Source organism: Labrus mixtus, chromosome 6 (assembly GCF_963584025.1).
Source record: "Labrus mixtus chromosome 6, fLabMix1.1, whole genome shotgun sequence".
NCBI classification, from domain to species: domain Eukaryota; kingdom Metazoa; phylum Chordata; class Actinopteri; order Labriformes; family Labridae; genus Labrus; species Labrus mixtus.
In genome coordinates, this window is record NC_083617.1 from 3982830 (window position 1) to 3999158 (window position 16329).

At 41.6% G+C, this 16329-nt stretch overlaps 1 protein-coding gene across 13 annotated transcripts in view; it reads right to left on the reverse strand.

The window, feature by feature from the left end:
- The window catches only part of LOC132975171 (neurexin-1a), a 343741-nt gene extending 328934 nt beyond the window's left edge, over window positions 1–14807 (reverse strand). For all 13 annotated transcript variants that reach the window (XM_061039539.1, XM_061039533.1, XM_061039528.1 and 10 more), the window contains exons 1-2: window positions 14622–14807; window positions 11799–13180 (exon numbers count right to left, since the gene is read on the reverse strand). In XM_061039539.1, the coding sequence (XP_060895522.1) occupies window positions 11799–12510 (712 nt within the window). In that variant the 5' untranslated portion in view covers window positions 12511–13180; window positions 14622–14807. The remainder of the gene's footprint in view (window positions 1–11798; window positions 13181–14621) is intronic.
- Window positions 14808–16329: the final 1522 nt, after the last annotated feature.

The window sequence follows — 16329 nt, forward strand, 5'->3', positions numbered from 1 at the left end:
CCCCTCCTCGTTCAGAAACAAATACAGAGTGATTGCCTGCTGAGCAGTCCGACACTTTCTCTGCTAGAAGTCAAACACAGCTGCTCTGATTCCTAAAAACACTGCTGCAAAAGTCTGGCTTGACAAATAATTTACTCAGTGACACTTCCTCTTTTTAAACATCTAAAGGAATCTTCCTGTCAGTGTTGCAGCAGCCTAAATGCTATATCAGAAGCCGCTCCTTTACAGACCATAGACTCAACATACTGAAATGTATCCTCTTGGTTTCAAAAGAAGCTAGTGCTAAATTTCCTTAAAGGCTTTATATGCGATTTTTTGATCCAGCAGATGTCGCCCTTGAGCACCAGCATGAAACCAAAACAACTTGCGGTGCATTGTTGTGTTAGCATGCTAATGCTAGCGATCTTTATTATGCTCGTATCTTCACACTGCATGTAAATTTACCTGAAATGAGCGTGATCTAGAAACACAGTTAAGCAGTGAGTACAGTATGTTATTCTTCTTTTCTCTAGTCCCTCAATTAAACAACTTTTATACACGAGGGGAGGAGTCAGCCGGCTGTACGGGCGATGTAAACAAACTGAAGATAGGACTCTGAAAACTCTGAAAACATCACAGACAGTGGGACTCGGGTGTTACACCCATTGTAGACAGTCATGACTCACAGAGTTATTTTCAGAGGAGATACTTGATTTATATTATATTTAAGTGTGAAAAATCACATATTAAGCCTTTAAGCTGCTACCTAACGGCCAACGGGGTGAGACCCCACCGGTGGCATAAAGGAATTATTGCTAACAAGGCTCCTGGTCACACAGGATAGAGACGAAGTAAAACAAATACAGTCACTTTTGGCTCCAAAATCAATATGGTGACAAAATTCCAAACTCGTAGCGTCAAAGCAAAAGTCTACAAACAACCATCAAGACAGGGACGCTGGTTATCGCTCACATGACGTCAAGGTTACAATATTTTAGAAAAACATCTTTACACACAATTTTCAGTACTCTAAAGATTAGGGCAGTTTTTCTGGTGCTTTTATTTTGAAATTTTGTACTGTCTTCAGCTAAAGGTGACCTAATGGCGGCTACATACATTATCCTTTAATTTAAAAGTTTATGGCAGAGACACCCAACTCTGCAGTACCCGTCAGCCTGGAAGCCCATTTTTTTCAGCAGAATTAAACATGTTTACAGCAAACACATCAGTCTGAATAGCTCACTTCTTTAATGGTCCACATTGTACAGGCGGTGCCTTGTTTTAGTTGAGCTATGCACGATAAGGAGCGTCGCTAATCTGACTGACAGGAGGCTTAAGGCCCGCCCCAGCTCCAAGCTCTTTGCCTGTTGCTAGGCTGACCGAAAGTTAGCTTGATACGGCATTTCCAACATGGGGGGGGGGCGCCGTCATTCGGCTGTAGAAAGAGTTTTTAAATTACAGTAAGAGCGCATGAAAAAAAATCAGTTGTCCAATTAGTAGTAGTAAAGTCAGTGTGAGTGAGTGGGTGAATGACAGGCTGTTGTTGCCTGTAGCAAAAACTTCTCTTATCAGCAGTCATTTAAAAAAATAAATACTTAACCTTGAGATGTTGTTGTACGCAGATGTCTGACTCTGTAAGTTCAGGTTCAGACTATTAAACGTGGGAAGAGATTCAGCAAAAGGCGTCTCAATTTTAATTGTTCTTTTCGGTCAACCGTGAACAAAACATAATAAAAAAATACAGAATCCAATTAGCTGTGGAAGAGGAAAAAAAAAAAAACACCCACACAGAAGAAGGCATGGTCAAAAAATGTGAGCATTAGCCTGCACACACCCTTCGGCGCTTTCCCTCTAATTCACTGAATGTCTTTTTTAAATTTTATCAGTAATGACTCAGCTGTGGTGATATCATCGTGTCAAAAAAAAAAAAAAAAAAATTTGCATAACCGAGCTAGCTGACGATTGTGACTCAAATGTGGAAAAAAAAAAAGAAAAAAAAAGGTGCGACATCATTTCACTCACTGTACGCCACAGTCACTCTTTGGTGCTCTGTCATCATGCATTAGCTGCTAAATCAAGTGGCTTAACTTGTCTGACTGGCTGCGCTTCAACGAGTGACGCAAGTTTTTTAGGGATTTCCAACTACTTCCAACAAAAGGCTAGAATCATAACGTTCAATTCAAATGCAGTCACAGATATTTACTGTATCCTTTTAAAGTTTGCATAATGTACAAGATAAGACATTGTAAAAAAAAAAGCTGTACAGCCTCTCCTGAGGGCTGCCCTACTTCTCTGCCCGGGCTGATTTAGTATGTTTAGGTAATGTGCAATGGAATAAACAACATCGTTCCACTTTATCAGGATGAAATATGGAGCTATGCAATGCATCTATGTTATTTCCCTAATGAGAAACTAGAGGACAGATTTCTGGGAACTTCCTGGTCCATAGAACAGTGCATTTAAATAATTGTTTTAACCGATCAAAGGGATTTACTGTGTGTGTGTGTGTGTGTGTGTGTGTGTGTGTGTGTGTGTGTGTGTGTGTGTGTGTGTGTGAGGTAATACATTGTGCAAGCGTGTCGCGGCTGGACAGGGGAGTGTTGACAGGTCTGGTGGCTAATCCTGTAATCCTTTCATCTGATCAAAGTGATACAACAGCTTTTAAATTATTTAATGGACAGGTAAATTCTCAACTTCGGTGTACTTTTGGAAATGAGCGAATGCATGGGCTTAAGGGACCTCATGAGCGGACCCCGTCTTTTGTGTGTGTGTGTGTGTGTGTGTGTGTGTGTGATTCCTCTGTTACGACGTCGAGGACACTGGCTTTAAACACTATTTGAAATAAACACAGGAATTCACTTCCCTCCTGCATGCAGCTGGGGAGGGCGAGAAAGCACACGGCGTAAACGACATTACCCGGAGACGGAGAATTCAAAAACACTTTTCTTTGCTAGAATAGTAAATTAGCCGAGCAGAGGTAATATGTGGTGGATGCTTTCATCCAAAGTGACTTAAAGGTGGCATGAGTTCATACTGTTCCTGCATGGATGCCTGCGCTGGGAATTGAATGTCTTTGTCTTGTGGATGTTAGTGCCATGCTGAAATGAGCCATAAAGAGCCAACAGCCTTTCATCAGTGCAGGTATAATACCATGTTTTAGATGGTCTGGTGTCAGGGACAGGAACTCTGAAAACATGGCAGATAAAATGCATGAAGCACAGATGATGGGTAGTTCACTGCCACTCTAGTCAATGCTACTGTTTCCACGTCACACATGCACGATGTGCACATGGCTTACACACATGTCCCTCTGTATGTGTTCATCATAATGTGTACAGACAGAATCCCAATATGACCTTCATGCAAATAGCTGTATATGCTTTTCTAATTAAATTCTATATATCAGTGTATGTTGTTTCAAAGTGTATGTACTGTGCTGTATATGCAATATTGATATTTAATTATATGTATTGTTCTCTGTGTAGGCACTTCAACTGCATGTTTCATTGAGTCTGAGTTCTACAGAGAATATTTCTGTATTCAATTAACTTTATGCAATTATGATAGTTTGCTATTTAAATAATGAGTATTTTTTTTGTTCCTGATTGGTGAACGATGATTTTCAGCTGTGTTGGGTCATGCGTTTGTCTGTGTTCTTTTAAAATACAGCTTCAAGTCTAAGGGAGAGCATGTTGGCTCCAAACGTCACTTATTGCGGATCTTGTTTCGCTTTCCTAAACTGCTTCCACGTCACACAGAGCATCCGGTCATTTTTCAAAACAAAAGAATATACATACAGACTCCTGACCATATTATCCAATAACTTTATCAACATTACATCAAAACAGGCACCGAATGAACTGGCACTCTCACGCTCCAGAAACCAGCCAGGTTGGCCCCGCCAGATTCTGCAATAACATGGCGCCGACCAAACGCAGCATCCAAGGACTGTGTGGAAAATGACGCATGTTAAAAATTGTTATTGTTCAATAATTTTCTTAGTTTAAAACTAGAATTTACTTTCTTTTTTGTTGTCTTCTTTTATTTAAGGAACTGGCAGATAGTTGTAATACACTGAGGCCAAACATCATTTTGCTCTTTTTTTTTTGCTCTCTGGTCATTCTTTGATTATCTAAGCATATGATGGCAATCTCAGGAATCCTTTTGTCTTTTGTACCCGCTGCAATCAAACTACAATTAGGAGGATTTAAAGCTGCAGTAATCATTATTCTCATTAAGTCAAGAGCTTACTTAAAAGAGATGGCGCACTCATGCTGACCAAACCTCTAAAGGATTATCGCCTAACTCTGCAGTTTCCATTAGCACCTTTCAGCTCATTGTTTTGGTTTTACACAAGCGGCAACCTCCAGTCTTGAAAAAATAATCCAATCTAACACACTGTACGGGGGTGAATTTTTTTTAAGCGGCTCTGTCTTGCAGTTTTTTGCCCTCGTTACCAAAATACATCACTTGTTCACATCGACCTCACGTCAAATCCCAACCACTTGAAGACAAGTAGTCACCACTTGTTGAATCTGCTGACTTGGAGAATAATCACAGTTTTGATACACCTAGTAGAAGCGAAGATATCATGATTTGAATTTGACATTAAAATATTTTGAGTCCACATACATTTTTTTGAGATGTAGCGCGGTCGCTGTAGCGTGGTCGATGTAGCGCGGTCGCTGCGTCTCCTGTTACTTCTTTGTCATTTTGTGTCATATAACAAGCGAAAACAGTGTTGAATCTGCAGGTTCTGTTCTACTGAATGGATTTACCTAACACCAGAGTTTCCTGTTTATCCAAACAGGAAGTCAATTATCCCTTAGCTGAAGACAGTACCAAATTTCAAAATAAAAGCACCACAAAAACTGCCCTAATCTTTAAATTACTGAAAATTCCCACCAATGTGACGACGAGTTCACCAACACAACTGAATATGGATTAGTTGAACATTTAATGTCTCATCTGTGTTCACAGGTTGTAATTCTGTCCCAAAGTGGCTTTAAAAAATCAAAATAAAAGATTTTTAAAAAATACTCGTCAGACCGATCATAGAAGGCGGGAAAACAAATCTGCATGATGACATGAAGCTCTTCTTCTTGAAACTCCTCAAAAACCTCAAAAACCTTTTCGCTCTCGTGGTTGTTCTGCTGAACAGACGCTGCTGGTTGACACCGTGAGAGAACAATGTCACTCTAACTGGCTGGCAGCTTGTATATTTGGGGAAATTCTACCAAGCAGAGCGAGAGCGAGAGACAAAGGGTTCCAGTCCCACACTCTGGTTAGTGTCTGTCTGTGGTGACAGCAGCAGACGCCTGTGCTGATATTTCACCTCAGTGTTTTTCTGTTGTGGTTTTTTAGTCTTCAGTTTAGTGACCTTCAGTTTGTCTTCCATCTTTTGAAGTGATGATTCAGGTATAATATGTGTCATAAGCAAGCAGAGATGAGATTTGAACGATGCGATGAATATATTTCTATTTTTAACATTCATAATGTTTTTCAACCTTTTTACTCATTCTCATGTTGGCAAAGTTGTTTGATATAACTTATAAAAGGAAATGTAAGATGTAGCTGTCCTGTTTGGCTTTCAAATCAGATTAATTCAAAAGTTAACAAATATTATGATGATACGTGTTCCTTAAAAACCTTAAAGACGAAACGAGGACGAGATTAAAATTAGATCTTTGATAATGAAAGCTCTGACGACATTTTCTTTAGTCTTTGCTAACGAGAAGTACGACGGAGGATTAGGGCCACATTAAAGAAAAAAATGAAAAAATAACGACATTAATCTTGTAAATTTACAAGATTAATGTTGAAATTTAACCTTTAACGTGGCCCTTATCCTCCGTCGTAACAAGAAGAAATCAAAATGTTAGTTTGGTTATTTTCTGTTTTTATTTCTATTTGAAGATTTTTTGGGTTGCAGGTTTTGTATGAAAGTGCTGAATAGATAAAATGATGTTGTGCAGCGTTGAGGCAAAGTGTGTAAAGCTTCTTTTTCTAAAATGTGGTAACCTTGACATCATGTGAGCGATAACCAGCGTCCCTGTATTGATCGTTGAAAACCTTTCTTTGAATCTCAAATAAATCTCTCGGGCAATTTTTTAGCAATATGAATGAGATGTTTTATTTTGATTTTGGTCATTCATTAAAGAATAACACGAGTCAACACAGCCCATAAGCCATAAGATATGAGCATGGGGGAGTGATTAGTCCATTCTGTGGTGATCATACACCAACTTTCATCTTCATGACTTTAATGCATCTCGTCACCATTGCCACTCTGCCGCTCTCGACATAACATGAACCCCCTTTAAACAATGACTGCTCCTCCTTCATGCAGCACGAGGCCGATATCTTTTACATCCTTCATCTTAACACAGCAATAACATCACCAGTTAGGTCTTTCATGGCCATTAAACGTTAAACATCAGAAGGCACCCTGCTGTTGACACGATCATCTTTCCCTACATTTGATGAGAAATTAAAACCCACTCACACATGCAGGAAATGACGTGGCTTCAAAGTACAGATTAATTTAGAGCCCACCAGGAACATGAGCACCAAAGTATCCCACTCAACAGATTGTTGCTCGAAAATGTTTCAACCAGGAAGTGATTGAGGAGACTACTATTTGATGTATAGTAGCTTTTAAAGGATGTTGCAGGTAAACGAATGCGAGTCAAAAGCAGAGCATTTGAATTTGTGTTTTGAAGACACCTTTCAGTAATCTTGAGTGACAGGTGAGATCAGGAGTAAAGTTTCATGAGGTTTTCTGTCTCTGTCCTTAATTACTTTGAAGTCAAAGCGACCTCAAAGGATTACGGCCCATCTCATCTCAGACAAAATAATATATCAGTGGAACTTTGGAAATTAGTTTTTTAATGAGTAAATATGGAGGCAGAACACTATTAGTGCTTTTTCATATGACAGAATCTTAACATGTGAAAATGCCTAATTTCCAGGGCTGCAATTTTCTTGACTTGAATGCACACAAATATCATCCATCCATTATCTGTACCGCTTTTCCCGATCAGGTCGCAGGGGGCTGTAGCCAAACCCAGCTGTTATTGGGTGAGAGTTGGGTTACAACCTGGACTGGTCTCCAGCCAATCACAGGGCTGACACATAGAGACAGACAACCAGCCACACTCACATTCACACCTACACTGTACGGCTAATTTAGAGTCACCAGTTAAACTAACGAGCATGTCTTTGGACTGTGGGAGGAAGCTGGAGGGAACCCACACAAATGCACGGGGAGAACATGCAAACTCCACACATATGACGGGGATTCAAACCAGGAACCTTCTTGCTTACGACTGCACCAGCGTGCAGCCATGCACACAAGTGTTGAAGCAAAACAACACGATAATTATGTGGATATTAATCTGGAAGATTCTGTTGTAGTAAGTTGTTGTGTCTGCAGCATTTTGTTGCATTATTTGCATACCCGCATGAGTCTATAATCAGCAGACGTTTTACACATTATGGAAAAGACGGCTGCCGTATATAAGGAGGAAAGTGTTTACATTACAAGTTCTTCAGACAGTTTCTTCTTTTAGATTCCCACTCCTCTTCCCTGGAACAAGCACTACCTTTCCTCCTTAGTGCAAAGGAAAAAAAATGCCAAGTATGGCTCTTATACATTATAATACACTAGTGGCAAAAAAAAATAATAGCCAAAGTGTGTTCAGCAGGTTTTTATTTTTGCTGTAATGTAATTTACAGTATTACCGTAAAGGGGCCAAAGCTGCTGCTGGGTGAAATAAATAACAGCAATGATGCAGTAAAAAGAAGAGAGTCTGCCTCAAAGAGAGCACAGAGAGAAAATAACACCGTCTTTTTTTAGGTGACACGTCAAAGTGTATTTCCTACCGCAGTTAAATGTTGATCTAAATTTATCAAGTGTGATATAAAGCGGAGTGTGAAAATATAGCCGGTACAACCCCCATTTCCTAAAGAGCTGGGACGTTTGTGGAAAATGTAAATAAAAACAGAATGTGATGATTTGCAAAAACATGGAAACTGATGAAACTGACAAATGGAGCTCAGCGTGAGCTCAAGCAGGACGATTGGTTATATTCTCTCACACATTTATTCCATTTCCTTATTCAATTTAGCCCCTCCCTCTTTACCACTTCCTCCGTCTCCCCGCTCTGGTGATCAGCTGATTCGGGGCGTTTACTCTTCAAGTAATAATCCAACCCGACTCTGCCACAACCTCTCTCAACCAATCATCCTGCCGCGGTCAAATTACCAAAAAAACAGTTCTCTTCTCTTCTTCTCTCATTCAGATCCAGCCTCAGAAACCCCACTCCTCATCACATCCTGCGTTCTTCTATCTCCTCCATCACCACCAGGGTCTAGATTCTATAGGGGGGGGGGGGGGCATCCTATCCTGCTGTCGGCCTCATTACCCCTCTGAGTGCATGATGTCATCATGATGGAGTCTAATCCCCAAAGACTTTGCACATTTGTTTCCTAAGTTGATAATTGATCATTCTAAAAAGAGTCTCTCCTGGTTGAAATGTCGTTGTTTTGGTTAAATGACATGCCCTGGTAAATTTGATGCCAGCAACATGTTTCATAAAGTTGGCACAGTGTCATGTTCACACTCTGTTGTATGCTTCACAGCCGCCCTATATTGGATTTTGTCCCCTGCAAACACAGATCTCTGAATCCTTAAATAACATTACGTAATGTAGGTGATCGAATCCCCAAATTCTTTGAAACTTGATACAAAGTTCAAGATTGAATGTATGCGGTTCTCCTCAAATCCAACACATTTAGAGAACAGAGGCACAAACATGAAAAGAAGAACGAGGTGCACGACAGAGACAGGACGCTAAAGGGTTAAAAACCGGGCACATGACAGCTGGAAACACAAACCTGTGAAGGCCCAGTGATCGTGTTTTAAGAACAGAGTGTAAAAAATGTGAAGAAAGTGCGAATGCATTAAGTGTGGTAGAGCAGAGCAGTAAGTAGTACAATGTGTGTTTTAACACCGGCTGAGAGAAAGAGCAGGTGCATTCATTGTTCACTAGTCTGTAGCCTCTCTGGGTGTCAGGGGGAAAGAGGGGGGGGGGGGGGGTGGTGCACAGGGAAGGAGTTCAGAAAACTGTTGTTCACTTGTTCAAAAACATTATTATTATTTATGTATTTTTGGGGTGGGGGGGGGGGGGGGGGGGGCTATCATGCCTTTATGTAGAGACAGGACAGGACTTTGGATAGAGTCAGAAATTGGGGAGAGAGAGAGAGTGGGGAATGACATGCAGGAAAGGAGTCACAAGTGGGATTCAAACCGGGGCCGCCCACTTGGAGGATTACAGCATCTACATGGGGCATGTGCACCGGCAACTAGGTTACCCCCCCCCCCCCCCCCCCCACCGCCACCCCAACCACCCACAGAGAAAAAAAACTGTGTGTTGCACGATTTGCCAGCACAATGCGATGAGCCCCTCCCCATCTTTACTTCAGAACGACTCAGCCTCTCTTTTTAAAACCCAATTATGTAACTAGCCTGTTCCAGTTAACCTCACTAACTGTGAGATTTTCCATTAGGTTTTTTTTTTTTTCAGCTTTTCCAGTCTTTTGTTGCAACTGGGTCTGCATCGAATTCCAACTGGGCACGTCATCTTTCCAAAAACAAATTATATTTGCACCATGTTCAATCACATACAGGACCTCCACTGTTCTGCAAATCATCACATTCTGTTTTTTTTTATTTCACATTTTACACAAATGTCCCAGCTTTTTAGAAAATGGGGGTTGTATATCTCTGGCCGACATGCAATGATCTAAAACACACAAACACACAATGCTGCCCCACAACCAAAGCCTGTTTGTGAACTATACAACAATATTTATTCATCCTCAGTGCACGAGGTTAATAAAGACCCTCGCTATCATCCTCCCTGCTGTATTCAAACCATTAAAAAATTCTGAGTACAGCACAAAACAAAACAGAGCCTGCACAGAACGTGGAGGACTTATTAATTAGTAGTGTTTTCCATTTGCCTCAATGACTAATGACAATCAGATGGGAATATCTAGTAATGCAGGATGAGTTATCTAACGCTGGCCTAACGAGCGTATTGTTAATAAAAGATTAATCTGCCTGAATGAAGACACATGAGCAAATGAAGTGAAATGTAAATGAGATATGGCCTATATCCACAGCAGCATATATGTTTAAATGAGCCTATGAGTCCACCAGTGTGTTTTTCGAGTAAAAGCTCAAAAATAGTCTTGGAAAAAACAACGCATACACTCTCACCCCCCCCCCCCCCCCCCCCACCGACACTCAGCCTGACCAACAAACCTGCACCTCCCCGGCACAGCAGCAAACCTGCCAATCTGTGGGAAGCTCTGCGCTGAATACCCAGAATACTGATACTACTTTCATTACCAACAACACCAGGGATGAGAAGGAAGGAGTCAGAGCGACACTATTCTCTCTACCTCAAAGAACCCCGTGTTCTTTTTCTGTGTTATTGATTAGCTGGGCTGCTAGTGCTTTTTCTTCTCAGGCTGATTCTTTTTTTTTTTTTCAGTCAGTGAGAATTATTAAATGAATACAGAGCCCAGTTGTGAGGGAAGGTGTGGGACAGCCATTGTGGGTACATTGTTTAGTCTGTTTAAAGAGAATTATATGTTAATGATGGAGCATGATTTAATGTGATTAAAGCCAATCCCTGTTTAGTATTTGGGGTTGTCTTTGTTGCCAAATATCCAAAGCTATTGGTTAGCTTATTATATTTTTACATGCATGTTTATTTCTGTATTTGTATCATGATATTACATCCTGATTTTTTGTCTTATTCTATTGTTTTCTATCCATCTCATTTCCTTAACCAACAGGGCCCCTCTGTGCAGGTGGCTTTGAAGTGCTGGCTCCACTAGTTTCCTGTTAGGAGCTGGTGACAGCAGAGGGTACAGTGAATCATCAGATAACTTTAGGATGAGACAACAGTCTTTAGACGATATAAATGGCATAGTTTGATGATTGGTGCCCTTGCTTTAAAAATGACAGGGTTTTATATCCATACCTTCAGAATTTTCCGCCTAGACTATGTGTGTTTAAGTGTGTGCATTTCAAAGACTGACAATGATAGTGGTGTTGACTGTGCTTGACTGTGAAGAGTGACTACCTGTGAACATCCAGTCCCAATTTGGTGTCATTCTGATTCAGATTTCCAGAGATACACGAGATAAAGCAAGAACTGTGCCTTTCGGAGAATCATTTTTTGCTATTTTCATTTTTTAAAATACAACCAAAAAAAAAGTAATTTTGCCCTGAAATGAAATACAAACCCTTTTTTGTCCAACACTAGAAAAGTTAAAGTTATGAAAAATCTGGTTGATCTACCTCGGATAAGGGTATCTCAACTTTTAGAGGCCCATTTTCCCTCGACTAACTTTCAATGACATCATCCATGTTTACTCCATCTGGCTCGTTGATGTTTACTCCTGCTTGTGCATTCGACGTAAGCCATTGGAGATGATGTTTCATAGGTCAACCAATCCCCATGGACCTGCCTGATAAGAATGGAAGACACCGTTGGGAATGATAAGACACCTGCATGTTTTGCTAATGAGGCCTTGCAGGAGATTGTTTCTTTACAAACAAACATACTGTGGATCAATTACACACATGGTAAGACTTGGGCAAACATGTGGCTGAATAGAGGAAGGGAATGCAGTAATTTAGGGCTGACGGTAATTACAACAGAGGGCTTTTAATTTGTTAAATTCAGTCCGTATTGTGTGTGACTGGAACATGTTGTACCAACTGAATCCAGATGTCTTACCTTCACTGCAGTCCTTCCCCTGGAAGCCCGTCTGAGAGCAGTCACATGTCGGCTCCTCGTTAATTAAACTGCAGACTCCTCCATTTAAGCACATGTTGGCCGTACCGCAGAGGTCCTGTAAGACCCCATCGCCATTGATCATCTCGGACTCCGTGTTGTTGACCTTTATGTCCGTTATCCAACCCGCGAAAGGCGGCTGATCCTTGACCACCGCCGACGTCATCCGCAGCGCCACAGACCGCAACTCCGGTGGTATTCCACCAACGAACAGATGGCTGAAAACAGTCATATCCCGCCTTTTCGACTTCACCTCCACCCATTTGGTCTCGCCGTCCACCGTCAGGGTCGTGTTCTTGAAGTTCCGCCTCACGGCGACGGCGTGCCACTGGCTGTCGTTGACCGCCGCGTCGGACACGACGGTCGCCGGCTCGGCGCAGAAGATGGAGAAGCGGAGGCTGAGTTTGCCGTTCAGTATGAGGAGTTCCAAAAAGTCGCAGAATCCTTCGTCGTCGAAGTAGACGAGCAAGCCGTGGGAACTCTTCGTCTTCATGTTGAAGCTCATTTCGCTTTCGCAGCACGCGTTCCACACTGGAAACCGAGCCCACTGTCCCTCGGCGCCTGTAAATTCTAGACAAGTGGCTATTTCTAGAGAGCAACAAATGAGCAGCCCGACCCATATGAGGTGGGCGCCATGGGGCTTCTGTAAAACCATCTTGGAATCACGAGTGTGTGTGTAGGTGGAGAGGGATGTATAGGGCTGGATATTATTAATGAGAGCCTTTTCTAAAGCAGGAAATATCTACGTTTGACTGTAAGAGAGTACACTGGTGTACGACTGAATGTTTACATGGGTATATGAGTGAAAACTGATGCATCCTCTGAGAAAAGATCCATTGTGATGATATATCTGCATAGCAAGAGGCTTGGTGGACACTTAATTCCTGGAGCAAATACCATTACCTGACACTATCCAGGGCCACGGGGCCAAACCTCTCACTATTGGCGCCAAAAGAGTTTGAACTGTTTAAAGGTCCTCTCTGCCATGGCTATTAAGAGCAAAAGTGACGGGGATTCAAATATCCATTGGGCACACTCGGGTCTAATTTATGCAATTATGGAGCGGTCCCTTCCGGTGCCGGTTAAAGCGTGCACGGTTTCACTTGAGTCGAAATGGCAGCTTTAATCTTCATGGTCATGCCAACATTCTTTTGGCGGGTAACTGGGAACCCTGCTCAGGGCTTTTTCACCCTGCATCCTCCGTAGCAATGAGAGAGAGAAAAAAAAGCCATATGGAGCCACGCTGGCTGATAAGCTCAGCAAAAGAAAGCCGTCTGTCTGTCTGTCTGTCTGTCTGTCAAGGCAGTCCTCGGTCCCAAAGCCCTCTGCAAAAAGAAAGGCAAATGTATGACAGCATCAGCATTTTCACTGGATCCATTTTACAAATCCACTTTGGGCCAAAGCTGTAATCAAAAGTCTGAGTTAATGCTGAGATTAAGGCAGAAGCAGGGACAATCAGGCACTTACATCCAGAAAAGGCCTTTGTTACAATAAACACAGGCCGTATCATTACATTAATACCATCAGGGCTTTCCAGGAAGCACACAGCAGCACGGGGCAGTCATGAATCTCCTCGCATTACAACATCTCAGTCTGTCAGGAGCAGTCTTTTAACATGCAAACGAACAAACATTCGTGCAATTTAAGAGGAAATCATATTAGTATTGATGAGCGAATCGAGAAATTTTAATCAGATGTTTGCACGTCTAAACAATTCCTGCAGATGATTTCATTCACATCGGAGTCAGAAAATGAAACAAGCTGATTTATTACTCTTCCTTTTTTTTTACTTTTCTTTGCCCTCTTTACAACTTCTGCAGCCGTGAATGACCATCAGCAGCAGCAGCATTCCGGTGTACACTATAAGGCTATGTTGAAGACCTACCATGAGAAAAAGTGCGTCATTTGATTCACAATGGTTCGTTTGTGCAAGACGAAACCAGCCGGGCCTGCTGGGTCTCAGTCAGACTCCAAAATGTGCTCTTGCACAATATCTGCCTCGTCACTATTTTTTTTTTACTGGGGACTAAGAGAGAGGGATTCTGCTTCTCCACCAAAAAAAACTCCAAATGCGAAATAAATAAAAAAAAAAGACTGGGAGCGACCTGGTTTTAAAATCTCCGCGAGTAGTTTGCATTTGAAAGATTGTGGATTGGTTTACTCACGCACCGCACTTAAAACAGACCGTGACATCCTCTCTATAAACAGCAAATGTATTTAGGACGACAAAGGCTTTAATGTCATTTAATGCTTTCACCGATACATGTTAAGTATCCTCAGCGGAATTCAACGTTTTTATTGAGCCAGAACGGGATATCCTCTCATCAATAACATGCCCCCATACCTTAACATCTTTCCCGGACGACAGCTGCAAAGAGCGCACTATAATTACAGTCTGCTTTAAACCCATATCTGCGGATTATTAAGATTCTCACAACTATAAAAAAAAAATCATTGCAAAAACAAGACGAGGCGTATTTATTACCTTTACGCGTCAACTTTACTCGTACGGGACCTAAAAATAGTTGGCAAACGAGGGGGGAAAACGGCGATTTGATTCAAAGCATCTCGGTCTGAGCTCCTGGGAGAACCACGACAGTCCGTTTTTTAAGCATCAAATCCAAACACGGCGAAAACCTTCACATCAAGATTCCGCTTTCAAGCGAATCTCAGCATCAGCGAGAGAGAGAAAAATAGGGAAGAGAAGGGCTCCACTTTCACTCTAACTCCACTATAAACCTTAAAGAGTGTTGGAAAAAAAATTACCTCAAATATCCCGTGCTCCAAGTTTGCTCGTGTGGTTCACAACAAAACCACAACTAAAAGAGGGGAATCAACCCGCCTGGATGGAGACGTTTTGGAGCGCGCAGAGCCCAAAATCCGGTTATCTTCGAGGAGGAGGAGGAGAAGGAGAAGGTGCAATCTGGTCTCCCTTGTTGAGCTTATCCAGCGACTGTCAGGAGCCACAGACAGAGCTGTATCACGTGTCTCCCAGTGATGTCTACCGGGGAGGGGCTGAATGCAGTACCTTGGACAGCGCCTCTGCCTCCACGAGCATCCATCCACGGACATTTATGGCACAGGCAACTTTGGAGATAAGGCTTGTAAAACTGCTGGGATTGATTAATTGACCGCTCTAAAGGCACTAAACACAGGCAGGAGGTTTTAGGTACACTCCTCATCCGGTGTGTGTATATTATCTCACAAATCGATGGAGCTGAATTACTGCAACCGATCATTTACTCATAAAACGGGAGAAAATGAAAACAGCCAAGCAAGAGTTCTCACTTCAGAGATTATTATGAGATACACCTGAATGATTACATACTTTTTTTTTTTTCTAGTGCTGCACTTTATTTGTTCTGTCATGTTTATGGCACATTATACATTTATGACCTTGTCCAGCATCTCTAAGGAAGTTCACACTGTGTTAAATGTTGTATAATTCATGAAGGAAATATGGCCACAACGTCTCCATATATCCTGTACATCCTGAAGAGGAGCTGTATTATGTAAGCTTTTCAGATTGTTACAATTACAAATAATAATCCATGCACTGCCACAAAGATTCTTCTTTTACTAAGTATGTGACCCAAGATTCACGATATAGTCTTTATTGGGAATGACAACAAATAAGTGACTGCTCAGTGCAAATAGATAAAAATAGATGAAAGGAAATAACAGTTCATAATAAAAAAGACTATTTACAGGAAATCAAACATGGCAGGGTAGATAAGACAGAGACATACGTGCACTGAAGGAGAAAAAAGAAGATAAATGGATAAAAAATAATAATAATAACTAGAGGATAAGTTTGCACATGGTGTAAAATAAAGTGGTTGTCTGCAGCTGTATAGCTTTTTGTCCTGTTTAACTAGATTCTCCCTTTTGATTCAAGATTCAAGGCTCACAATCGTGTGGCATTCTTGTTCAACGAGGCTTCTTTGACAAAGGGCAGGTACTAAATATTAAGACTTAACATAGGTATAAACATCTGAGGTGGAGCATCAGATGTTTATATGTGAAAATTTTGACCAAATCAAATGTCTTTGCATTTGTGAAGTTGTGCAGTTGTGAAGGGGTGGAGGTGGAGGTGGAGGTTGGGGAGTGCATTGCCTGGTTCTGCACTCCGAGCGGATCAAGTACTGTAGAAGTCCAAGATTGATTCGAAGTTGCTTTCCTATGAATAAAGAGACCGGACTGTTCTCTTCAACTTCTGGCGTCCAGAGACGATGCACTGGAAGACGAAAAAAGCAGAGCAAGCTAGCAAACTTGTAGACTAATGTTGGAAAAAAATGCAGAAACTTTTGATAGGGAAAGAGAAGCGAAGATGATCTCAGGAACCCAAGTGCATCATCCGACCCCGCTGGCCCCGCCCCCCCAAAAAACTTGAAACTAGAACTTTTCAAACAAAGTCAAACAGTCAAAGATAATTCAGTCTTTTTCAGAGGTTTACAGCAACTTTTATCCAACA